Here is a 26,750-nt window from a genome sequence, read left to right as displayed (position 1 = left end):
TTTTTCTTCTATTTTACCTTATCTTTGTTTCGTCTTGGCTGGTTTCCCGTTCCCATGGTGAGGCATAGCCGACTCACGCTTGCTACTTGAAGCCAAGAAGCCTGCTGCCTAGTATTGATCAATCTGTGATAGAATGAATTTAGCCCTTGATCACGCCTCTGTTCTATTACATTACACAAGTCATTGGATGGCGTCTTCTGTAGGGGGGAGTTTTGTTAAGAGCCGTGTGTTCTGCCTGAAAATTAAGTATTACTTGCAGTACGGTTTTGGAAGCATAAGGAGGTTCTTTTATATTGGCAAGAAATAATCATCGCAAAAATATGTGTTAAATTGATACACACCTAAGGGTTAGGGTTCCCACACGGGCTTATTTCCACGTTACAGCGCTTGTTTACGGAACACGGATGGAAGACCGAGTGGACTACCTGTGCTAATAGGCTTTATGCATCTCTCAACACGTGTGTAAAGGGAAGACGGATGCCACAAATGTGTTGTCACTAAAAAATACTGTAGGCCGCAACTGTGTTAACCGATTAAAACAGCGTACGAGGCTACATGTGGGAGGACTGCTCATAATAATGTCTGGAATGGAGTGTATGGAATGGTATCAAACACATGGAAACCATGTGTTCCTTACCATTCCATTTATACTGTTCCAGCCTTAAGGCCTACTAAGAGCCCTTCCTCCCCAATTAAGGTGCCATCGGCAGCCTGTGGTGTAGGGTAAGTGTGTTTTGCATTTGTGAAATGATTTTGCTGTGATATGAAAGTAGAGGGATTTATGTTTCTAGGACCATACAGCATGATTCATGTTTAGATAGAGTATTTGGCTGTTTTGTCTTCCAGAGCCAATTAGCCCTTTAAACAGAACATGTTTCTTTTTTTTTATTTGATCTTTATTTAACTAGGCAAGTCAGCTAAGAACAAATTGTTATTTACAACCCGGACGACTCTGGGCCAATTTTGCACCGCCCTATGGGACTTCCAATCACGGCCGGTTGTGATACAGCCTGGAAGCGAACCAGGGTCTGTAGTGACACCTCTAGCACTGAGATGCAGTGCCTTAGACCGCTGCGCAACTCGGGAGCCCATGTAAGGTCCTTGCACTAAGGAGTAACGTTAGGATCCTTTAGTCCAATGCTGGGCTAGAACAAACTATGTCTAGTCTGTTAATGCATGACATTAGACAGGCTATATTTTTATTTGCACAGTGGGCAATTATGGGCAACTGCCTTATTCATTCAACGGGGTGATTGGAAAAAGACGCATGCATCAATAATGATTGATATGAATTTGTTTATTCCTACTTATAAAGCAAATCAAATAAAAACAAATTGTCACATGCCCTTAATACAACTCGAGTGTGAAATGCTTAGTTACGACCCCTTCCTAACAATCCAGAGATAAAATATATAAAAAAAGGCTTTTTATTTTTTTTCTTCCAATTTTCACAAGTAGGCCTATGTGGTACATTTTCACAACTCTTAGTACAAAACTTAACAGATCATCAAAAGGGCAGAAGTTTCATAACTCTAAGCACATTTTCAATTAAATCAGTTTCATCTTTCAGATTGCAATACATGTTCATATAAAGTAATTGCCTTTTACCATATAATGCTCACGTAATTTTTTATTTCTACCATGGCATTGTTGAATAGTCCTTTCTGATTGTCTTGAAGGGCATTCTAGAGCATGCATTGCTTCCCTATATCGCACAGTTATTTGCACGATAGAATTCAATGGCTGTAATTCATTTTTACATGTTTTGTTTGAACCGCTTTTGAAAGCAGAAGTCAAATATAAAACAGTTGGCCTATTGGTTTTGTTGAATTCGATTTTCATAATAGCAAAGTAGGACTGATGATTTGGATAGCTAAACTAGCAAGTCTTTGTTTGGTTAAAACAGCAACTACTGTAGCTATGTAGTAAACTTGCTAGCTACTTCAGTGGATGTTGAACACATTTCTACCTGCAAATCAACACATTTCTAGTGGAAAATGTGTTAAATTATAGCCGTAGTTTAAAAGTGATAATCAACAAGGGGGTCTATGCGTTCTCTGGAAAATAATGCAACTCTGTGGAAGGTTGATTATTATGTAAGGGATAATCAACCTTCCACAGAGTTGCATTATTTTCCAGAGAACGCATAGACCCCCTTGTTGATTATCCCTTACATAATTCTCTTCTCTTTTGTTAAAATACAGTTTACAATTACTTAAAGCTGCAAAATGTAACTTTTTGGGTGACCTGACCAAATTCGCATAGAAATGGGTGTTATAGATCTGTCACTCATTGAAAGCAAGTCTACGAAGCAGTACATCTGTTCTATGCTTCCCGTTATTCATTTTTGTTTTTGTCTCTCTTTCGGTTATGTACACCAGCTGAAAATGCTATATTTTTGGTTATGGAAAATATATTTAGAAGCGGTTTAGATGGTACAATGATTCTCTACACTATAATTGCTTGTTTTGCACCACAAACTGAAATTGGACAAACTATTACATGCTAACTAGACCGGGCATGCGCCATCGCGTGCATGTTGATTTGTCTCCATCCACACCAGACACAATCATGACACGCAGGTTGAACTATCAAAACGAACAATGAAACAACGATATTCATTTGAAACGTTCATGGACATTTAGCTAGTTATCTTGCTGTTGCTAGCTAATTTGTGCTGGAATATAAACACTGGGTTGTTATTTTACCTGAAATGCACAAGGTCCTCCACTCTGACAATTTAATCCACAGATTAAAGGGTAAAACTAGTTTGTTTCTAGTAATCTCTCCTTCTTTGGTCTTCTTCGTTGGACTTTATATGGCAGTTAGCAACCAACTTTAAGGTGCGTTACCACTACCACCAACTGGACTGGAGTGTGGACCTCAGTTCATCTTTTAATCACCCACATGGGTATATGCTCCTAAAAACCAATGAGGAGACGGGAGAGGCAGGACTTGCAGCGCTTCAAACATCACAAATAGATTCTATTTTAGTGCCTGGCTACGCAGATGTGCGCGAGCAGTTTGGATTAAATGATTGAATAACATGTATGTGTACATTTTATTTTGCAATGCTTGCGCACGTAGCGCAAGCGTTGTGGTCAGTATGTTAGAATTTTAGCAACCAGGAAATGGTGAAGTGATTTCTGCATAGTGCATCTTTAATCTGACTTTTTTAATTGATAATCACTTAACCGTTTGATAAACCTATAGATTTTAAACTGGTTTGTCTACTACAGATTGAACTACATAATGAAAATGTATGTCTGTAAAGTAGAAACAAATAGTGTGTGTACTCTAATGTACAATTATGATAATGACTATCAATCAAACTGCTCAAAACGGATAACTACTAAACCAAAATGATGTAGTGCCTAGTTAACGTACTGTATATAGTTTGATAACTGCTGAGCACTGTACAATTATATATTTGTACTTCTTAATTTGACATCAATTTATGTTGAAGGTTGAACCAAATCATATATGGATGTGGTTGTAAATACTAGCGTACATCAGGGGTAGGCATCCCTGTTCTTGGAGTACAGCAGGATTTTATTCCAACATACCCACTGGGCAAAATTGGTTGAATCAACGTTGTTTCCATGTCATTTCAATCCCCAAAATCAATGTGATGTTGAATCAACGTGGAAAACTAATTGGATTTGCAAAGAGTCATCAACTTAAGGGCATTTTGTCATTTTTTTTTCACCTAATTTAAACCTAAATCCACTGACGTGGTGAAATGTCATTGGATTTGTCAATGTTCACATTGAATTCACGTTAGTTGACAACTGAACCAAATGTAAATCTAGATCATTCCAGGACAAGGGCTGCCTACTGCATTCTCCATCAGCCAGTGTGCTTCAATAGGACAAAGTGGAAAGAGTCACTCTTATGTGCTACCATTAGGAATTATAGTGTAGTGTACAATGCACTGCTGAAATAGCTGGATTGTATATAATAATATATTCCACTCATTATCTGAGTTCCATTGAAACACTTTCAAGCAGAGAGACAGGCGATACTGTATCAGTTGACAAGTCACGTAGACAATGTGATCTTGTACAATGTTGCATGGGGCAGAAACGGCATACAACACCGTGCTACATTTTAACATTAGCTAACTACTTTACAATACCCCTATTTCTGATGATTTGTCCTATGTATGTACTGTATAAGGATAATGAAGCTGTATTCATCAACATGCTCACAACCTGCCATTGGATACAAATTATTTTAAAAAAAAATGTATGTCAAGTTATAGTCAAATACTGTATAGAAAATAATATTTACCATCTACTATGCTTTCTCTTCAGCACTTCAAAAAGAACAGTTTTGAAATTTGTATCTTGTATTTTTTGCTATTGGATTAAAGGTGTAATATGCAGAAATCACTCCGCCATTTCCAGGTTGCTAAAATTCTAATAGTTTGCCTAATTTCTGTTTGTGACAAAACAAGCATGTGGAGAATCATTGTACCATCTAAACCGCTGTGAAATATATCTTCCATAACCAATAATATTGTATTTTTAGCTGTTTGAAGTTGGTGTACAAAACTGAAAGTAAAACAACATTTTTAAGAATGGAAAGCATAGAACAGATCTACCGCTTCTTAAACTTGCTTTCAATGAGAACGACAGATCTGTAACTCACATTTCTATGTCAATTTGGTCAGGTTGCCCAAAAAGTAACACATTGCAGCTTTAAATGCTATTTTAAGTGACTTAATGGTGAATAAACCAAATGTTCTCATAGTATTTCATAATTTTTTTTGTTGTTGCTTGAATGACTTGGAGGTGAAAGATATGTGAAACCCCAATGACTGCACAACCAAATGTTCTAAAAATAAGATGGGGAGCATTACAAGTGTTATCAGTTTAAAGTTTTGTACTTTTTGAAAATGTACCAATTACATTTGAAAAATGAGTAGCAGCAGTATACAGTATAAGTGTGAAAGTCTGTGTGTGCATGACCGGCCGCTTGGTGTTTGCTAAATGGCACCTAAAGGACTCTCAGACCATGAGAAACAAGATTCTCTGGTCTGATGAAACCAAGACTGAACTCTTTGGCCTGAATGCCAAGCGTCACATCTGGAGGAAACCTGGCACCATCCCTGGAGAGACCTGAAAATAGCTGTGCAGCGACGCTCCCCGTCCAACCTGACAGAGCTTGAGGGGATATGCAGAGAAGAATGGGAGAAACTCCCAAAATACAGCTGTGCCAAGCTTGTAGCGTCACACTCGAGGCTGTAATCTCTACCAAAGGTGCTTCAGCAAAGTACTGGGTAAAGGGTCTGAATACTTGTGTGTGTGTGTGTGTGTGTGTGTGAATGTAAATGTGCTATTTCATTTATATGTGTGTGTGTGTGTGTATATGTATGTATGTTTAAACAGTTTTTGCTTTGTCATTACATGTATACATCAATGATGTCACTCTCGAGGCTAGTGATTCTTATGATCCACCTCTACGCAGGCGACACCATTCTGTATACCTCTTGCCCTTCGTTGGACACTGTGTTAACTAACCTCCAGATGACCTTCAATACCATACAACTCTCCTTCCGTGGCCTCTAACTGCTCTTAAACGCAAGTAAAACTAAATGCATGCTCTTCAAGCGATCGCTGCCCGCACCTGCCCGCCCGTCCAGCATCACTACTCTGGACAGTTCTGACTTAGGTATTTGTAGTTGTCCACATATTCTAGGTGTCTGGTTAGACTGTAAACTCTCCTTCCAGACTCACATTAAACATCTCCAATCCAAAATTAAATCTAGAATATTTCGTAACAAAGCATCCTTCACTCATGCTGCCAAAGATACCCTCGTAAAACTGACCATCCTACCGATCCTCGACTTCGGCGATGTCATTTACAAAATAGCCAACAACACTCTATCACAGTGTCATCCGTTTTGTCACCAAAGCCCCATATACTACCCACCACTGCGACCTGTATGATCTCGTTGGCTGGCCCTCGCTTCATACTCGTCGCCAAACCCACTGGCTCCAGGCCATCTACAAGTCTCTGCTAGGTAAAGCCCCGCCTTATCTCAGCTCACTGGTCACCATAGCAGCACCCACCCGTAGCACACGCTCCAGCAGGTATATTTCACTGGTCACCCCCAAAGCCAATTCTTCCTTTGACCACCTCTCCTTCCAGTTCTCTGCTGCCAATGACTGGAACGAACTGCAAAAATCTCTGAAGCTGGAGACTCTTACCTCCCTCACTAGCTTTAAGCACCAGCTGTCAGAGCAGATCACTGCACTTGTACATAGCTCATCTGTAAATAGCCCATCCAATCTTCCTCATCCCCATACTGTATTTATTTATCTTTCTCCTTTGAACCCCAGTATCTCAACTTGCACATTCATCTTCTGCACATCCTACCATTTCAGTGTTTAATTGCTATATTGTAATTACTTTGCCACCATGGCCTATTTATTGCCTTACCTCTCTTGTCCTATATACAGCATGTGCAAATGAGGTAGATTTTTCTACTGTATTAGTGATTGTATGTTTGTTAATTCCATGTGTAACTCTGTTGTTGTATGTGTCGAACTGCTTTGCTTTATCTTGGCCAGGTATGCCCAATTCTTCAATATTCCCAGTTCAGAAGTTTTAGGTTGTAGTTACTATGACGTGTCGACTATTTCTCTCTATACCATTTGTATTTCATATACCTTTGACTATTGGATGTTCTAATAGGAACTTTAGTATTGCCAGCCTAATCTCAGGAGTTGATAGGCTTGAAGTCATAAACAGCGCTGTGCTTCAAGCATTGCTAAGAGCTGCTGGCAAACGGAGTAAAGTGCGGTTTGAATTAATAATTACAAACCTGCTGCTGCCTACCACCGCTCAGTCAGACTGCTCTATCAAATCATAGACTTAATTATAATATAGTAAACACACAGAAATACGAGCCTTAGGTCATTAATATGGTCAAATCCGGAAACTATCATTTCAAAAACAAAACGGGTGGCAACCCTAAGTCTAAATAGTGCTGTTACATTGCACAACCTTCAATGTAATGTCATAATTATGTGAACTTCTGGCAAATTAGTTCGCAACGAGCCAGGCGACCCAAACTGTTGCATATACCATGACTCTGCATGCAATGAATGCAAGAGAAGTGACACAATTTCCCTAGTTAATATTGCCTGCTAACATGAATTTCTTTTAACTGAATATGCAGGTTTAAAAAAATATACTTCTGTGTATTGATTTTAAGACAGGTATTGATGTTTATGGTTAGGTATAGTTGAAGTCGGAAGTTTACATACACTTAGGTTGGAGTCATTAAAACTTGTTTTCAACCACGCCAAAACTATAGTTAGCAAGCCATTTGTGGAAAGTCGGTTAGGACATCTACTTTGTGCATGACACAAGTCATTTTTCCAACAATTGTTTACAGACAGATTATTTCACTGTATCACAATTCCAGTGGGTCAGGAGTTTACTTACACTAAGTTGACTGTGCCTTTAAACAGCGTGGAAAATTCCAGAAAATTATGTCATGGCATTGGAAGCTTCTGATAGGCTAATTGACAAAATTTGAGTCAATTGGAGGTGTACCTGTGGATGTATTTCAAGGCCTACCACCAAACGCAGTGCCTCTTTGCTTGACATCATGGGAAAATCTAAAGAAATCAGCCAAGACCTCCGAAAAAAAATGTAGACCTCCAGAAGTCTGGTCCATCTTTGGGAGCAATTTCCAAATGCCTGAAGTACCACGTTCATCTGTACAAACAATAGTACGCAAGTATAAACACCATGGGACCATGCAACCATCCCAACCGTGAAGCACGGGGGTGGCAGCATCATGATGTGGGGGTGCTTTGCTGCAGGAGGGACTGGTGCACTTCACAAAATAGATGGCATCATGAACCAGGAAAATTATGTGGATATATTGAAGCAACATCTCAAGACATCAGTCAGGAAGATAAAGCTTGGTCTCAAATGGGTCTTCCACAAATGGACAATGACCCCAAGCATACTTCAAAAGGCAAAATGGCTTAAGGACAACAAAGGCAAGGTATTGGAGTGGCCATCACAAAGCCCTGACCTCAATCCCATAAAAAATGTGTGGGCAGAACTGAAAAAGCATGTGCATGCAAGGAGGCCTACAAACCTGACTGTTACACCAGCTCTGTCAGGAGGAATGGGCCAAAGTTCACCCAACTTATTGTGGGAAGCTTGTGGAAGGCTACCCAAAACATTTGACCCAAGTTAAACAATTAAAAGTCAATGCTACCAAATACTAATCGAGTGTATGTAAAATAAAGACCCACTGGGAATGTGATGAAATAAAAGCTGAAATAAATAATTCTTTCTACTATTCTGACATTTCACATTCTTAAAATAAAGTGGTGATCCTAACTGACCTAAGACAGGGAATTTTTACTAGGATTAAATGTCAGGAATTGTTTCAAACTGAGTTTAAATGTATTTGGCTAAGGTGTATGTAAACTTCCGACTTCAAGTGTGTATGTATGTATGTATGTATGTATGTATGTATGTATGAATGAAATGTAAAAAAAAATCAGCCGATCTAATCGGTATCGACTTTTTTTGGGTCCTCCAATAATCGTTATCGGCGTTGAAAAATCATAATCGGTCGGCCTCTACTCTCGACCCGTTCCACTACAGCCCCGTCGATGTGGAAGGGGGCGTGCTCTCCCCCATATTTCCTGTAGACCACTATCAGCTCTTTGGTCTTAATGACATTGAGTGAGAGGTTGTTGTCCTGGCACCACACTGCCAGACCTCCTCCCTGTAGGCTGTCTCATCACCATCAGTGATCAAGCTTACCAAAAAGGAAAGGGGATACCTAGTCAGTTGCACAACTGAATGCATTCAACCAAAATGTGTCTTCCGCATTTAACCCAACTCTCTCTGAATCAGAGGTGCGGGGGGCTGCCTTAATCGACGTCCACGTCACCAGTGACTGGGGAGCAGTTGTTGGGGGTTAACTGCCTTGCTTAAGGGCAGAATGGCAAAAATAATTCCACCTTGCCGGCTCAGGGATTTGAACCAGTGGCCTTTCGGTTACCAGCCCAATGTTCTTAACCACCGTTATGTTGTCAGCAAACTTGATGATTGAGTCGTGCGTGGCCGCGGTCGTGGGTGTACAGGAGGGGACTAAGCACACACCCGTGAGGGGCCCCCCGTGTTGAGGGTCAGTGTGGCGTAAGTGTTGTTGCCTAACCTCACCACCTGGGTGCGGCCTGTCAGGATATCCAGGATACAGTTGCAGAGGGAGGTGTTCAGTCCCGGGACCCGAGCTTGGAGGGGACTGTTGTTGAACACTGAGCTGTAGTCTTTGAACAGCATTCTCTTCTAGCCTATTCATTGCCAAATGTTGACCCAACCTCAATCCTTTACAACTTATGCCAGAGTTTATTCAAACTGACATAAATGAACATTCATTGCTGAATATGCTGATATTTCTAAACTGCTGTTACTTGTGCTACTAAACCAGAAGGTCGTAGGCGGTCATATATAGCAAGTTAGAATTTTTTTTTTTTGCAATGGTATGTATAGGGGCCAAACAAAATGATTAGCTTTTAAGGTGACAACAATAATGACAGAACTCCCCTGTCTTACATAATTGATGCCAATCAGGACCAACTCCAGAATTCAGTGCAGGCCATTGCAACCACTGAGGCAGATGTTTTGGGCCTGTGCTGTAATCCAAGGCCAAGGGGAAAAGAATCCAAGCCTAACACGGAACCCAAACCGGCTGCGCACGTGCGCCATCGGGCATAAATGTATTTTATCATCCCACACCAAACGCGATCACGACATGTAGGTTAAAATATCAAAAGAAACTCTGAACCAATTATATTAATTTGGGGACAGGTTGAAAAGCATTAAACATTTATGGCAATTTAGCTAGTTAGCTTGCACCTGCTAGCTAATTTGTCCTATTTAGCTAGCATGCTGTTGCTAGTTAATTTGTCCTGGGATATAAACATTGAGTTGTTATTTTATCTGAAATGCACAAGGTCCTCTACTCTGACAATTAACACAAACGGTCAACCGAATCGTTTCTAGTCATCTCTCCTCCTTCCAGGCTTTTTCTTCTCTTGACTTTATTGCGATTGACAACTTTCATAAATTAGGTGCATTACCGCCACTGACCTCATTCGTCTTTCAGTCACCCACGTGGGTATAACCAATGAGGAAATGGCACGTGCTTCTATAAACCAGTGAGGAGATGGGAGAGGCAGGACTTGCAGCACGATCTGCGTCACAAATAGAACTGACTTCTATTTTAACCCTGAGCAACGCAGACTCTCGTTGGCGCGAGCAATAATTGAATAATATAGATTTCAAAATGTTATTTTGCAACGCTCGTGCATGCGCCAAGCGGTGTAGTCAGCCTGTAAGGGCAGCAAATATATTTAGATGGTCCGTCTCACTAAAACCTTTTACCACTGTACGTAGTTCAGGCCTAGTAGTCTATTGCAGTGTATAGAGTAGCCTGGATGTAAGGTGAATTGAAGTTGCATTTTGTGTGTATTGTGCAAGAGTGCAGATGTAGACATGTGATTGAACGTTTATTGTGCTTACCACTCTCTTCCTGTCCGCCATCCCACTTCACTGTAGGTGCAAGTCTTGCAATATGTACTGGGATGGATGAGGAAGAGCAGAACCGCTATGTGGCCCAGCTGAAGGAGGAGTTTCACAGCTGTGACACCACAGGCACTGGTTACCTGGACAAGGAAGAGTTGTCAGCCCTTTGCCACAAGCTATCCTTGGATGCTCACCTTCCCCTACTGTTGGACACCTTGCTAGGACCACACCACTATGCTCGGGTATGAGACCAGACCACTTTAGTAATAACTTCTCTCTCTGTTGTGGCTTTACCTTAAATTCCCCTTACTTTAAAACGTTAAGTTCTGACATGCATAGTTGTGTAATAGCTGTGTTATGACACTTTCCTACCTTTTTATTAAGTAGTCAAATCAAATTTTATTTGTCACATGCGCCAAATACAACAGGTTTAGACCTTACCGTGAAATGCTTACTTACAAGCCCTTAACCAACAATGCAGTTCAAGAAATGGAGCTAAGAAAATATTTACAAATTAAACTAAGGTAATTTTTCAATGAAAAAGTAACACAAGAAAATAACAATAACGAGGCTACAGTATATTCAGGGGGTAACGGTACTAAGTCGATGTGCGGGGGTATAGGTTAATCGAGGTAATTTCTACATGCAGGTAGGGGTAAAGTAACTATGCATAGATAATATAAAGTGTAAATAGTCAGCAGTCTTATGGCTTGGGGGAAGAAGCTGTTAAGGAGCCTTTTAGACCTAGACTTGGTGCTCCAGGCCCGCTTGCCATGCGGTAACAGAGAACAATCTATGACTTGGGTGACTGGAGTCTGACAATTTTGGGGTGACTGGAGTCTTTGACACCGGCTAGTATATACGTCCTGGATGTCAGGAAGCTTTGCCCCAGTAGTGTACTGGGCCGTACGCACTACCCTCTGTGGCGCCTTACGGTTGGATGCGGAGCAGTTGCCATTCCAGGCGGTGATGGAACAGGTCAGGATGCACTCGATGGTGCAGTTGTAGTACTTTTAGAGGATCATGCCAAAATAACTTCAGTCTCCTGAGGGGGAAAAGGTGGTGTTGTGCCCTCTTCATGACTGTCTTGGTGTGTTTGGACCATGATAGTTTGTTGGTGACGTGGACACCAAGGAACTTGAAACTGTTGACCCGCTCCACTGCAGCCCCGTCGGTGTGAATGGGGACGTATTCGGCCCTCCTTTTCCTGTAGTCCATGATCAGCTCCTTTTGTCTTGCTCACGTTGAGGGAGAGGTTGTTGTCCTGGCACCACACTGCCAGGTTTCTGACCTCCTCCCTATAGGCTGTCTCATCGTTGTCGGTGATCAGGCTTACCACTGTTGTGTCGTCTGAAAATGTAATGATGGTGTTGGAGCAGTTCTGGGTGAACAGGCAGTACAGGAGGAGACTAAGCATGCATCCCTGAGGGGGGCCCCTGTGTTGAGGATCAGTGTGGCATATATGTGTTGTTGCCTACCTTTACCACCTGGGGGCGGCCCTTCAGGATCCAGTTGTAGAGGGAGGTGTTTAGCTTAGTAACGAGCTTTGTGGGCACTATGGTGTTGAACGCTGAGCTGTAGTCAATGAACAGCATTCACATATAGGTGATCGTTTTGTCCATGTGGGCAGTGTAGATTGAGATTGCGTCATCTGTGGAACTGCTGGGGCAGTATGCAAATTGGAGTGGGACTAGGGTTTCTAGGATAATGTGAGCTATGACCAGCCTTTCAAAGCACTTCATGGCTACCGACGTGAGTGCTACGGGACTGTAGTCATTTAGGCAGGTTACCTTCGCTTTCTTGGTCACAGGGACTAAGGTGGTCTGCTTGAAACGTACAGTTGAAGTCTGAAGTTTACATACACTTTGGTGTCATTACACAGGTTGGTGTCATTAAAACTTGTTTTTCAACCACTCCACAAATTTCTTGTTAACAAACTATAGTTTTGACAAGTCAGTTAGGACATCTACTTTGTGCATGACACAAGTCATTTTTCCAACAATTGTTTAGATTATTTCACTTATAATTCACTGTATCACAATTCCAGTGGGTCAGAAGTTTACGTACACTAAGTTGACTGTGCCTTTAAACAGCTTGGGAAAATCCAGGAAATGATGTCATGGCTTTAGAAGCTTCTGATAGACTAATTGACATCATTTGAGTCAATTGGAGGTGTACCTGTGGATGTATTTCAAGGCCTACCTTCAAACTTAGTGCCTCTTTGCTTGACATCATGCTTGACATTATGAAAATCAAAAGAAATCAGCCAAGACCTCATTAAAAACAATAGTAGACCTCCACAAGTTTGGTTCATCCTTGGGAGCAATTTCCAAATACCTGAAGGTACCACGTTCATCTGTACAAACAATAGTACGCAAGTATAAACGCCATGGGACCACACAGCCGTCATACCGCTCAGGAAGAAGACACGTTCTGTGAAAAGTGCAAATCAATCCCAGAACAGCAAAGGACCTTGTGCAGATGCTGGAGGAAACGGGTACAAAAGTATCTATATCCACAGTAAAACGAGTCCTATATCGACATGACCAGAAAGGCCGCTCCACAAGGAAGAAGCCACTGTTCCAAAACCGCCCCTAAAAAGCCAGACTACAGTTTGCAACTGTAGATGGGGACAAAAATCGTACTTTTTGGAGAAATGTCCTCTGGTCTGATGAAACAAAAATAGAATTGTTTGGCCATAATGACCATTGTTATTTTTGGAGGAAAAAGGGGAGGCTTGCAAGCAGAAGAACACCATCCCAACCGAGAAGTACGGGGGTGGCAGCATCATGTTGTGGGGTTGCTTTGCTACAGGAGGGACTGGTGCACTTCACAAAATAGATGGCATCTTGAGGAAGGAAATTGCGTGGATATATTGAAGCAACATCTCAAGACATCAGTCAGGAAGTTAAAGCTTGGTCGCAAATGGGTCTTCCAAATGGACAATGACCCCAAGCATACTTCAAAAGGCAAAATGGCTTAAGGACAACAAAACCAAAGTATTGGAGTGGCCATCACAAAGCCCTGCCCATAATCCGATAGAAAATTTGCGGGCGGAACTGAAAAAGCATGTGTGTGCGCAAGGATCCTACAAACCTGAGTCAGTTACACCAGCTCTGTCAGGAAGAATGGGCCAAAATTCACCCAACTTATTGTGGAAGCTTGTGGAAGGCTACCCGAAACATTTGACCGAAGTTCAATAATTTAAAGGCAATGCTACCAAATACTAATTGAGTTGTATGTAAACTTCAGACTTCAACTGTAGGTATTACAGACTTTGTCAGGGAGAGGTTGAAATGTCAGTGAAGACACTTGCCAGTTGGTCTGCGCATGCTCTGTGTACACGTCCTGGCAATCTGTGAATGTGACCTGTTTTAAGGTCTTGCTCACATCGGCTACGGAGAGCGTGATCACACAGTCATCCGGAACAGCTGGTGCTCTCATGCATGCTTCAGTGTTGTTTGCCTAGAAATCGTGCATAAAAGGCATTTTGCCCGTCTGGTAGGCTTGCATCACTGGGCAGCTCACGGCTGGGCTTCCCTTTGTAGTCATGTCTCACAATGGTACACAACGGTCATCAAAATTGTCAAAAGGTAAACATATTCTTATAAATGCACTAGTTGGACAATGGATTTTTTTCAAATCCATCAGATATTGGCTGAATTATAGCACCTAAAACAAATAATGAATGGAGTAAAGGCATTTAGTTGGGAATTGAGGTGTTCAATCTATTGTAAAATTTCACTTTTCTTATAATGCACTCATATAAAAATAAATAAATATAGGGCTTTTGCGGTGGCCGTATTACCGCCACACTGTCGGTCACGAGTTGTGAGCGTGTAGTCACTGTAATTAGGCTTCTCCAAGCTCTGATGCTGCTGATGGTCATTAGTAGCCTACCAAACTTGCTAACTGCCTGGTACTCAGCACTCTATTGTCCCTAATCACTCTGACATCAATGCAAAGGTATTTGAAAATTGAATCAAACATGAGCCCAAGCTCTGTCAGGCTGGATGGGGAGCGTTGCTGAACAGTCAGGTCTCTCCAGAAATGTTTGATAGTGTTCAAGTCCCGGCTCAAGGACATTGAGACTTGTCCCGAAGCCACTCCAGCATTCTTGGCTGTGTGCTTAGGGTCGTTGTCCTGTTGGAAGGTGAACCTTCGCCCCAGTCTGTGGTCCGGAGCGATCTGGAGCAGGTTTTCATCAAGGATCTGTCTGCTCTGTTCATCATTCCCTCGATCCTGACTAGTCTCCCAGTCCTGCCTCTGAAAAACATCATCCTCACAGCATGATGCTGCCACCACAATGCTTCACTGTAGGGATGGTGCCAGGTTTCCTCTAGACGTGATGCTTGGCATTCAGGTCAAAAAGTTCAATATTGGTTTTATCAGAACAGAGTCTTGTTTCTCATGGCCTGCGAGTCCTTTTGGTGTGTTTTGGCAAACTCCAAGCGGACTGTCATGTGCCTTTTACTGAGGAGTGGCTTCCGTGTGGCCACTCTATCATAAAGGCCTGATTGGTTGTCTTTCTGGAAGGTTCTCCCATCTCCACAGAGAAACTCTGGAGCTCTGTCAGTGACGATCGGGTTCTTGGTCACCTCCCTGATTGCTCAGTTTGGCCGAGTGGCCAGCTCTAGGAAGAGTCTTGGTGGTTCCAAACTTCTTCCATTTAACAATGATGGAGGCAACTGTGTTCTTGGGGACCTTTAATGCTGCAGACATTGACCTCATGGCTTGGTTTTTGGTCTGAAATGCACTGTCAACTGAGGGACCTTCTATAGTCAGGTGTGTGCTTTTCCAAATTATGTCCAATCAGTTGAATTTACCACAGGTGGAACTCCAGTCAAGTTGTAGAAACATCTCACCTGAGCTCAATTTCGAGTCTCATAGCAAAGGTTCTGAATACTTAAGTGAATAAGGTATTCCTGTTTGGTTTTTTTATATGTAATAAATGTGAAAAATTTAGATTTTTCATTGTGTGTAGATTGATTTTTATTTTATTTATTACATTTTAGAATAAGGCTGTAACATGACAAAGTGGAACAAGTCGAGGGGTTTTAATACACTGCTCAAAAAAATAAAGGGAACACTAAAATAACACATCCTAGATCTGAATGAATGAAATAATCTTATTAAATAATTTTTTCTTGACATAGTTGAATGTGCTGACAACAAAATCACACAAAAATAATGTCCTTAAAACAAGTCAAAATGAGGCTCAGTAGTGTGTGTGTGGCCTCCACGTGCCTGTATGACCTCCCTACAACGCCTGGGCATGCTCCTGATGAGGTGGCGGATGGTCTCCTGAGGGATCTCCTCCCAGACCTGGACTAAAGCATCCGCCAACTCCTGGACAGTCTGTGGTGCAACGTGGCATTGGTGGATGGAGCGAGACATGATGTCCCAGATGTACTCAATTGGATTCAGGTCTGGGAAACGGGCGGGCCAGTCCATAGCATCAATGCCTTCCTCTTGCAGGAACTGCTGACACACTCCAGCCACATGAGGTCTAGCATTGTCTTGCATTAGGAGGAACCCAGGGCCAACCGCACCAGCATATGGTCTCACAAGGGGTCTGAGGATCTCATCTCGGTACCTAATGGCAGTCAGGCTACCTCTGGCGAGCACATGGAGGGCTGTGCGGTCCCCCAAAGAAATGCCACCCCACACCATGACTGACCCACCGCCAAACCGGTCATGCTGGAGGAAGTTGCAGGCAGCAGAACGTTCTCCACGGCGTCTCCAGACTCTGTCACGTCTGTCACATGTGCTCAGTGTGAACCTGCTTTCATCTGTGAAGAGCACAGGGCGCCAGTGGCGAATTTGCCAATCTTGGTGTTCTCTGGCAAATGCCAAACGTCCTGCACGGTGTTGGGTTGTAAGCACAATCCCCACCTGTGGACGTCGGGCCCTCATACCACCCTCATGGAGTCTGTTTCTGACCGTTTGAGCAGACACATACACATTTGTGGCCTGCTGGAGGTCATTTTGCAGGGCTCTGGCAGTGCTCCTCCTGCTCCTCCTTGCACAAAGGCGGAGGTAGCGGTCCTGCTGCTGGGTTGTTGCCCTCCTACGGTCTCCTTTATGTCTCCTGATGTACTGGCCTGTCTCCTGGTAGCGCTTCCATGCTCTGGACACTACGCTGACAGACACAGCAAACCTTCTTGCCACAGCTCGCATTGATGTGCCATCATGGATGAGCTGCACTACCTGAGCCACTTGTGTGGGTTGTAGACTCCGTCTCATGCTACCACTAGAGTGAAAGCACCGCCAGCATTCAAAAGTGACCAAAACATCAGCCAGGAAGCATAGGAACTGAGAAGTGCTCTGTGGTTACCACCTGCAGAACCACTCCTTTATTGGGGTTGTCTTGCTAATTGCCTATAATTTCCACCTGTCTATTCCATTTGCACAACAGCATGTGAAATGTATTATCAATCAGTGTTGCTTCCTAAGTGGACAGTTTGATTTCACAGAAGTGTTATTGACTTGGAGTTACATTGTGTTGTTTAAGTGTTCCCTTTATTTTTTGGAGCAGTGTACTTTCCGAATGCATTGTATTGTTTGCGAGATCAGACGGGTCACTACAATCAGTGTTCATTTTCGGAAGTTGCTTTAATTTCAGCGCATCTGTTGTAAAAATTTCAACTGTATTTTTCAATTGCACAAAAAATCACTGATGAAGCGTTTTAGCATTCTTATAGATCCAACGTTAAGCCAATGTATTCCATTGAGCCCGTTTCCACCATAACCAGAGTGTTTGACAGGTCATTACAAACATTTCCACAGTTTTTTTAACTGAGAAAACGAATGGCACAGGCAAGATTGGGAAGAGCCGCCAGAGTATGAAAGCAATCAGTCCTGCGAGATTTAAATGACAAGTGGATTTTGCAACCCTCAAACACGGGAAATAGATGGCTAAAAAGAACAGACCTTCAGGCATGTGCGTTGCTAATAGTGTACACGGTTAATTCACTTTCCCTTTTTGTTTTGCAGGTGAATTTTGAGGAGTTCAAAGAAGGCTTTGTAGCTGTGCTTTCACGCTCTCTGGACTTCAGCACCTCTGAAGAGGAGAGCAGCTACCTGGAGCCAGGTAAAACACGCATGCTGGGGAGGTGGGGCTTTACGTCTGGCTTTCATTGTTTAGATGTCTGCGCAAACACACTGATTTGTTTATGTCCCTAAGCTGTTCAGATTGCTGTTTTTCCATGTCCACTGGCCCCATGTGGTGAATAAGATGGATTTATTGATCAGATTCGAGGTGCGAATGCCGGGGGGGGGGCTCAGCTCCCCTTTTTAATGAGACGTTAGCTCCCCTAAATTTTGGAGCGTCTCTAAATAATGCAAATTGAACCATTGTCATATATTTACCACTACATGTTAAAAACTCAGTATCAGGAAGGAGTTCCTTTATGTTTTGTGTATTTAGGTTGAGTATTTTCAATCAGTATTTGTTTTCTTTCCTGGATCAGCTGATGATGGCCGACAATCTCACTAGACATCTAGTCTACAGCTAGACACTGATGCGCATCCAATCCATCCAGCAAGGTGACTCTTTCGGTTAGAAGAGGTTAACGTTTGGTTAGAAGCATTCGATTTTGCAATGGCATAGGCCTTCATTATTTTTGGATTCGTGTGCTCACCAGAACTGTTTTCACGGCGATACATAATGAAGTGTTAAGTAGACATAGTTACACTTACAGTGCACTGTCTGTGATCTCCAAGATCCAGGATTCGTAAAGGATTTAAGTTAAATGTAATTCAATTGTTAAATGCTTAATAGTGACAAATAACACTCATAAGGTAATTTCATGTAAAGAAAGAAATGTTTGTCACGCGAGCTGTGAAGACGCCAACCATTAACTCATGAATTATAGACAACTGATGAACTAGGGTATAAAACATGTTTTGATTCAACTCATGTGTTATATTGAATGTAGGCTACCTGTTCTGCAGCAGTGTAGGCCTAGTGGAGGGTAACGCAGTTTACCCACCCTTTTCAGAAAAATGCATTGAAAGTATAGGGAACCATACTTTTTTTTTTACCGAGACCGGCAATCAGAGTTTACCTACCTTTTTAAAAAAAAAAAAAAATGAATTAATATTTTTTTTTACAACTTCTTCACTGGGCACCGTCATACATTAACATTTACATTTTAGTCATTTAGCAGACACTCTTATCCAGAGCGACTTACAGTAGTGAATGCATACATTTCATACATTTATTATTTTTTTTTTCCCCCGTACTGGTCCCCCGTGGGAATCGAACCCACAACCCTGGCGTTACAAACACCATGCTCTACCAACTGAGCCACACGAGACCCAATATCATACCTATTTGAAGTTCATGGTAGTACACATTGTAGCCTAGTCTAGTATGGTGACCGTGTGTGTTAGGGTGACCATTCAGTTTCAGCCCCATTTACAGTTGTCCCAGGTTTTCAGGCTACAAAAAAATGATAATTTGTCAGCATGACGCTTCAATTAATGTAGGCCTAATCAATGGCAATCACTGAATGTCATTGGGTACACTTTTTGGTGTTTCGTAACCGATGTCTATTTCCATTCATAATATGGCGTGAGTATACATGCAGTTTGGATGCTGGATTTATTTTGGAGTGGACCAAACATGCACAGGTAGCCTACTTTTTGATATGATCTGTTTGACAATCAGATGAAAATATAAGTGGTTGTGTTCATACCACATTAAAAGGTAATTCATTTTTACCATTTTAAATTACGTCTTTATTATTAGGCCCATGAAATGTAATTGTGCTACGCAAGCACAATTGCGTAGCACAATAGAGACCCCCCCCCCCACCTGAAAGTCATGGTATAATTTGTACTCTGATAAGATTGTTTTAAGTAAACATTGTATCCTTGTGGATAAACGTCTGCTTTTATATAAGATAGTCTGCCTTAGTATGACCTCATCGAAAGCGATCAAAATCATTTTTTTTTGACTCGTGGTACTTCATTTGGGATATTCTGGTTTGTTGCACAGGGTGGATTGACCGTGAGATCACCTGAATGAGGACAGTAAATGATGACAATACTATTAGAGACATCAAAGGGATAGGCTATATTTAGTATCTTCCCTCCCTAAGGAAATGCAGCTGATCCAGTTAATAATCTCTGTCCTGATTTAGCTCCAGGGTGGATTTTATTCTGAAACAAATACTGATTTTAAACATGTATTACACATTCTGTACCTTTTTGACAAACCCAAACTCAGTTAAGATATCATGTATTGTACAGACATTCACGTTATATGATTTCTGAACTTTAGTTGGCCATACTTTGGTATGTGTTCTTTTATTTTGAAATGTGTTTCTTGAGTTTAGGGTGTTGCAGTAGGAGGATCTAGGAGGGCACCAGAGTTCCCTCCTCATTCCCAGAATGTTACAGTATGATTAAGTTTATTGCCAAGTTAGTTTCTGGGAACTGATGACCACTGTCCTTTTTTTTTAAATCCCCCTTTTTTTAAAGGGTGTGTTTGACAACGTTTTTGTATGACCAGAGATTTGGCGACTACTATGTCTACGCTACAGTTTCTCCCTTGTTTCTTTGTAACTAAACATTAACAAGCTTTTGTGAGAATATGTTTATAGTAGTAATTGTGGGCAGACTAAATGCCCAGCTGGTCTAAAATGTTTTTTCTTTAGTACTGATACAGTTGATACAAGAAGTAATACTACTTTTAATTGATACAGTTACTTATTGTGATATTATCTTTGGATGATATTTTGTTTGGAAAATATTATATCGATACTTTGACTCCAAGTATATCGATTTGTAAAAAATGTATATACTTTTATTTTTTAGCTGGTTGAGAGAATGCCAAGTGTGCAAAGCTGTCAAGGCAAAGGGTGGCTACTTTGAAGAATCTGAAATATATATTTTGATTAGTTTAACACTTTTTGGTTACTACATGATTCCATATGTGTTATTTCATAGTTGTGATGTCTTCACTATTATTCTACAATGTAGAAAATAGTAAAAATAAAGAAAAAACCCTTTTGACTGGTACTGTACATGTAGCTTACTTATGTTATTCTTATTTATTTTTCTCGTGTTTTTGTTCTACTTTATTTTATAGTACTACTGATATTGATTACTGCATAGTTGGGAAAGAGCTTTCAAGAAAGGCATTTCATTGCAATCTCTCCCTGTCCTTCCCAATCACCATCTCTTTCCTCTCCCGGCCCTCCCAGTTGTTCCTGAGGAAGTGAAGCCCAAGTTTGTGAAGGGAACGAAGCGCTACGGCCGGCGGTCCCTGCCGGACCGGCCCGACTCTGAGCTCACAGCTGACTCGGAGGGCTCTCGTCCTTTCAGGACGGAGCAGAAGGAGCCCTCTCCCGCTGGCGTGAGGAGGATAAAACTCAGACGCTCTACTTCTCTAGAGAGTGTGGAGGTAAGAGACGTGGTCCTCCTCCACCCCTCTCACCCTCTGTCTGCTGTGTTTATTCTGTGGCTGTGCACCAATTTGAGAGTCGCTGACGAAGATGGCTGACTTTTGACTTCTCAAGCTTGGCGCAGGGCATAATCTAGATCTGACTGTTTGGAGAAAAATTCCCATTTGTATTTATTTTTTAACTAGGCAAGTCAGTGCTTCACTTCAATTTTCTTCATTTCCTTCACATCCCTTGAAGGGTGCGTTGTGCTGGGTGGGGTCTGAATCAAATATCTCTATGACCTGCAATTTGTTGGCAACCACACGTTTTGTAGGATTCCGCACCATACTTCTCTTCAGACCACTGTATAACTGAGTGAGAGAGTTGAGTCTCAGAGGTACTTGGGGTTTTGAGCAGACCGCTCCACTCCACACTCAGGAAGTGGGATTATATGGAATGTGCTACTGGCAGCGCTCATGGCTGGTCCCCGCTCCTGCCCCACACCATCCATTCCCCCAGTTCTAGCTTTGGCTCTCTCGCACTCTCTCGCTCTCTCTCACTGCTTTATTGGCATGAAAAACATTGTGTAAATATTGCCAAAGCGTCAATATATGCGATATACATTGTAATAAAATAATAAACTCTCTTCTAGTCAGGACCTCTACCTTAGGGAGGAGAGCTTTGGACCATCTGATTATATTGTATCTCTCTGCATTGTGTAATATTGTGATTTTGAATCTGCTGACTCAGACTGATAATATCGGAATGAGTGAAATCCTCTGTTATGCTGCTGGCTTGGTGCATATGCCAGGTACTTAAGGGATCTGATCTTCCATGGCATTGTCTTTTCATTGGTGCTGTGTGCTTCTCACAACATCCTGTTTATTGAAGGCCCGTTGTTTTGGGCTCTACATTGTATAACAGTAGAAGACAACTAGTGAAGGAAAGGTCATGGTGGTGGCTGATGGGTATCTGTCAGTGTTAAAGGCTCGGCGTGAAACACTGCTGTGAGTGAAAAGTTTGGCGCCCTTTGCAGTTGACCACCGTTTCCCTGTCTGGTGTGTGTGTTTTGAGTCTGAAGTAAGAGTTGCATAAATGGTCTGGATAGAGATTTTGATAATGAGGCTATACATTTCTCACATTTGATCTATGAGTATGCATACATAACCCTAGCCGACATAATCATGGAAAAGCGATGGTTGTTATCCCAGATTTTCTCTCTCTCTTTTTTTCAGTTTGAAATATTTAGAGCTTTTATGTAACGCTGCACTGATCTCTGATAACTCGTGAGATTACGTCTTTCCAAAGCCCCTCTCTCCCTCGTCAAGCCATAGTGCCAGATAGGTCCCTGTGTCATGCTTCTCATTAAGCTCTCCACCAATAATCTATTTTTAAATAGTTAAACATTTTCCATCAGTTCAGGCATTATGTAAGCAGCTTGAAGCCTTGGTGGATTCCTTGCTACTGGAGGACAGAGAGTTGAACTACTGCATAGCATCCCTGTCGTATTGTTACACAGGATGGGTAACAGCAGTTCACTCAGAACATAGTAACAGTCAACTGCTTGGTAACAGGAACATGGTTATCTGGGTGAACTATGTGATTGGAATGGGGGAGGGTGGGATTCATGGGGCCGGGGAGTTGATAGGTCGTTTACCGCTTTTGGCCTGAAACACAGTTTCTTTGTGGAATTTTGGTGGTGGAATGTTGCCGTCAGCTTCCCCTTGTTATGTAAATAATTGAACTGGTCCCGTTTTTTTTAAAATATTTCACACAAGCTTATCCCTCTTCACATCACTTCGTATGACTTATTAAGTTATCATACGCAACCTACATTTACGTCTGCACGTCCTTCTACAATGCAGCGTGTCGTCCGGGTTAAGTGCCTGAAGAAGCATTTTCAAGGGCATGTTAATGTTGGTGTCCCATTTAGCTGGCATGCTTAAGTTAGCATCAGTTTCCATTCACCTTTCTTTCGCATGCTATTTGTTGAGAATTCTGTAACATTCTCTCTGTTCAGACAGAATTCCTTTTGTCTGGTTACAGCGGGTAGTCAACCATCGTCAATCTATTGTTGACTTACGGACATAAACATTACGATTTCATCATCCAGCTGAAATGATTGGTTTTGAATGTTTTGATCCTTTGATATGTTGAGAGGATTAGTCTTGTCTTTACCTTCTCAGCTGACTACATCACTGCCCACCATTTTGTGTTGGTACTGTGTTTGTTTACATTTCTTAAGCCGAGGGCCACTGTAGTAAAGAGCACAATTGTGCTCGGTGACCTTGAAGTGGTGCCTATGACAACAATAATAAACTCACTGACCAGGGGTAGCCTGCCATGTGTTGGAGAGAACCAATTGGATTTGTTAGGGGGGGATTCGACAATCCTGAAAGCAGCACAGTGTTCCCATTTTGAAAAGCCTTTCATGGAGGTTAAATGTTGTTCAAGAATTTCAGCTGATAAAAAATTGATAGTGTCTTGTTGTCCCATGATAAGTGGCCTGTTTCTGATGTGGCTCTCTGCAGCTTGGGGCCGTGCCCAATGAATGAAGCCATGAAATCAATAGACCAGTCTTCCACATGGGATTGATTTTAAAATGATACATTTCAAAGATTTTGAAGGGGAACATGGGACCTCGGAACCAAGACGGTAACAGCCAATCCTTCCACAAATATATTCTCTGTTTAAGATGTTGCCAGGATTCATTTGGTTAGATGATTAGGGAAGTTTGTATTACATAATAAGCTGAAGTTCTACATTTTAATTCTACAAAGTGCTTTGGAACTTGCCTCAGTATACAGTACTCAATAACTGACTTCCGTTACTAACTTCAGTTAAACTTTATTATGGTAAGACCATAATTAGTGTGTCTGTGAGTGCTGCTGGGGAGTCCAGTCTACTGTTGAGCCTGCTGGAATCACAATCTGCTGGTTGTTCTTGCTCAGTGTAGCACAAGTAATGTTGAGAAGGGGTTGGAATTCCTTATGGTCAGTTAATTGTTCTCTCTGTTATCATTGCTCATCGCTAACAGGCTAGCACTCACTTACAGATTTCTCTCTTTCACACTCAGCAGGCACACTTACAGAAACACACACACTTCATCTTCTATACACTCCTCTCACAACACACTTAGTAGTAGGGTAAACTAGCTTTCACAGGGCAGTTCACACACAGACCTACACACTGACTAAACAACATAGCCAGATTATGATACTGTATGTGGACAGGCATACGGGTCAGCATTTTAGGCAGTGTAGTTTTTCAGTTGTGAACGCTTGGTGACACTCGTCAATGTCTTACTTCCAGAGTCTCAAGTCAGATGAGGACACCGGAAGCCATAAGGACGCCGTCCATCAGACTTTTGAGGCACAAGGTACTTAAATATTTTTATTTAATGGCGGATTTAAACATGTTTTAAGTTTACTTCATTGTACATTCATTCTTCAAGACCGGAGTTTTTCCTGGTTAGGTCATGTGACCAGGAAAACCTCCTGGCCCTATTCATACAGTCTACTGCTATACCCTCTGAGGGACTTCCATCCTGACGTGTGTGTGTGTGTGTGTGTCTCAGGGCAGCAGAAGCGATGGAAGCGGGACAGTTCAGAGAGCACGCTCCACTCCCCTGGGCCGCGGGCCGAGGTGACAGACAGCCGGATGAGGGCGGTGTGGGAGGAGCTGGGGGTAGGAGTAGGTGGCTTTCTGAACAGGCAGGAGCTGTCCCTGGTCTGTGACCACCTTGGCCTGCAGGATCTGAATCCAGAGGTATGGCCAGCCCAACATTCCAGCCAGTGGTTGTGTTTTAATTCCCTAATTCCCGGAAGTGTGCACTTGCTCACTCCCCCTCAAGGGATCATAAGTATTGGATTAGTGTAAACTTGGGCTAAAGGGAATTTTCACAGTTTCTTCTATCAGTACGTCCATTCCTTTTTAATCCATGGGGGGGGAGTAAGGGTGCACACCAAGGAGATGGGCAGGTAGTCAGACTGCAGTCAGTGGTTACAAGCCAATGATATGTGTGTGAATTTGACTTTGTGTTTTTAACCCCTGACTCTACGTGTTATCACACAGGAGTTGGACGCCCTCTTCAGAAAGTTGGACACTGACCTGGATGGGAGGGTCAGCCTCGGGGAGTTCCAGAAGGGTCTCTTTCGAGAGGGGGGCGTGCCAGCTCCCACCTCCTCCTCCACCCCCATACGCCCCAACCCCCAGCGCTCACTCCAGCAGGTGAGAAGACCGACCAGACGGACACCCTTTTTAGGGTGATTGATTTCTATGGAAACGTATGCGAGTGGGTCTGGGTCAGTAGAGTAAATGTATGTAATTAGGCCAGAACAGTGATCCGTGGATAACACAAAATGACAGTATATTGGCACGTGGGACCTCCATCTGGCTCTAACTGAAGGGAGTTTTTGAGATTCATTCTATTTATTAGAAATACACTGTCACTTTACTTTAAATGGGTGGCTGGTAGGGTGTTTTAAGGAGCCTATTGAGATATTCTGTGGCTCATAGTTTAGTATTAAGATAAAGGCGTAATAAAGTATTCAAAATTCTATGATCTATTGATTTATACATTATCCCTTCAGTATCCGACATACAAAGCCTACTAATTATACTGTTTCTGTGTATATGTTTTCCGTCTGTCACTCAGACCTATTTCCTGCTGGTCAATTAAGGAACTTTAGGCAGCTGCCGATCAAGTCATTGACTGTTGAGGGCGGAGCGTAGTCTGCCCTTCCTGCATTCCTTTGCAGAATGACCATATCCACACAAGGAGGAAGTCAGTCAGAAATCATGTATTGCATTTCAGGCCTGAAATCTGGCTGTGGTTTGTTAACATGGGCTCTGAAAGACAATCATCTGTTCTTTCAAAGCTGGGCATGTTGGTGCCTCTCAGGTATTAGGAACAACTTGCAAGTTGTTTTGATAGCTACATGAACCAGCACCGAGACACCCAGTGTGTTTCTCAGCCTGAAAACTACTGCCACTCCTCCATGTCCTAACCTGGTGGGTGTAGTGGTAGATGTACACTATGGCATGTGCAAATAGGGAATGGAAAATAGGCTAAGCCAGATTAAGTGTTACGACACCAAAAAGGCGTTTATTAGTCGTGTGTGTGTGTGTGTGTGTGTGTGTGTGTGTGTGTGTGTGGCACTGAGGCTCTTTTGTCTGTGGGAGCCTGGATTAAACAATGCACAGTGGGGGAGGTCAGGTTATTCTTGGAGAGAGCAGCATGACCGATGGAGGTGTTCCTACGACAATGCCATGTGTTTCTATAGCACTGTGGGAACAGCAGTGAGGCTACAGAAGCACGTCCGCACTGCACAGTGGTCTGCGGCGGTGTTCTGCGGCGGACGAACTGAATCGGGCCATCCGCTAGCCTGTTCCTGTAGCTCTCATGTCTTCCTCGGTTTTCTCCCAGGCCTTCGAGGAGCGGACAGTGCGCTCCACCTCTCCCTCTCTCCTGTCTGCCACCGTGGGCCAGAGGCTGCTGACCAGGCTGGACGAAGGGTCGGGCTGCACCAGTCCAGAGAGGGTCATCGCCCTCTGGACCGGCGAGGGCATACGGAACAGCAGGGACATCCTACAGGTTAGTCCCGGACTAGTTTTGAACCAATTGCATGTTTTCATCCAACGACTGTTTTATTTAGTATTTTTTTGAATCTCCTGCTGTCACGGATACACATGCTCATTGCTTGTGCCAGTTATTTTCAGAAGTAGCCTTGAAATGTTGAGTAATCTGCCTTTTACGGCTGCTTGAACTGATATGTTGTTGAA

General features: G+C 42.5%; 1 protein-coding gene and 1 non-coding gene across 4 annotated transcripts in view; one reads left to right on the top strand and one right to left on the bottom strand.

Annotated features, from left to right (window-relative positions):
• LOC106605994 (ninein-like protein) overlaps nucleotides 1-26,750 on the top strand; it is a 46,020-nt gene that overhangs the window by 542 nt on the left and 18,728 nt on the right. For 2 of the 3 annotated variants that reach the window (XM_014202055.3, XM_014202079.3), the window contains exons 2-8: nucleotides 10,606-10,814; nucleotides 17,569-17,665; nucleotides 20,787-20,986; nucleotides 24,279-24,345; nucleotides 24,544-24,734; nucleotides 25,041-25,196; nucleotides 26,395-26,562. In XM_014202055.3, the coding sequence (XP_014057530.3) occupies nucleotides 10,632-10,814; nucleotides 17,569-17,665; nucleotides 20,787-20,986; nucleotides 24,279-24,345; nucleotides 24,544-24,734; nucleotides 25,041-25,196; nucleotides 26,395-26,562 (1,062 nt within the window). In that variant the 5' untranslated portion in view covers nucleotides 10,606-10,631. Of the gene's footprint in view, nucleotides 1-282; nucleotides 724-10,605; nucleotides 10,815-17,568; nucleotides 17,666-20,786; nucleotides 20,987-24,278; nucleotides 24,346-24,543; nucleotides 24,735-25,040; nucleotides 25,197-26,394; nucleotides 26,563-26,750 lie in introns of those variants that run through there. The other variant, XM_082975367.1, reaches the window with a different exon arrangement.
• trnat-ugu (transfer RNA threonine (anticodon UGU)) lies at nucleotides 18,820-18,895 on the bottom strand. The gene has a single exon. It is a non-coding gene; the product is annotated as a tRNA-Thr (tRNA).

The sequence above is a fragment of the Salmo salar genome, chromosome 01 (assembly GCF_965601325.2).
Source record: "Salmo salar chromosome 01, fSalSal1, whole genome shotgun sequence".
Classification (NCBI taxonomy): domain Eukaryota; kingdom Metazoa; phylum Chordata; class Actinopteri; order Salmoniformes; family Salmonidae; genus Salmo; species Salmo salar.
The sequence above is the reverse complement of the archived record's forward strand: the minus strand, read 5'-3'. Positions and strand labels throughout refer to the sequence as shown.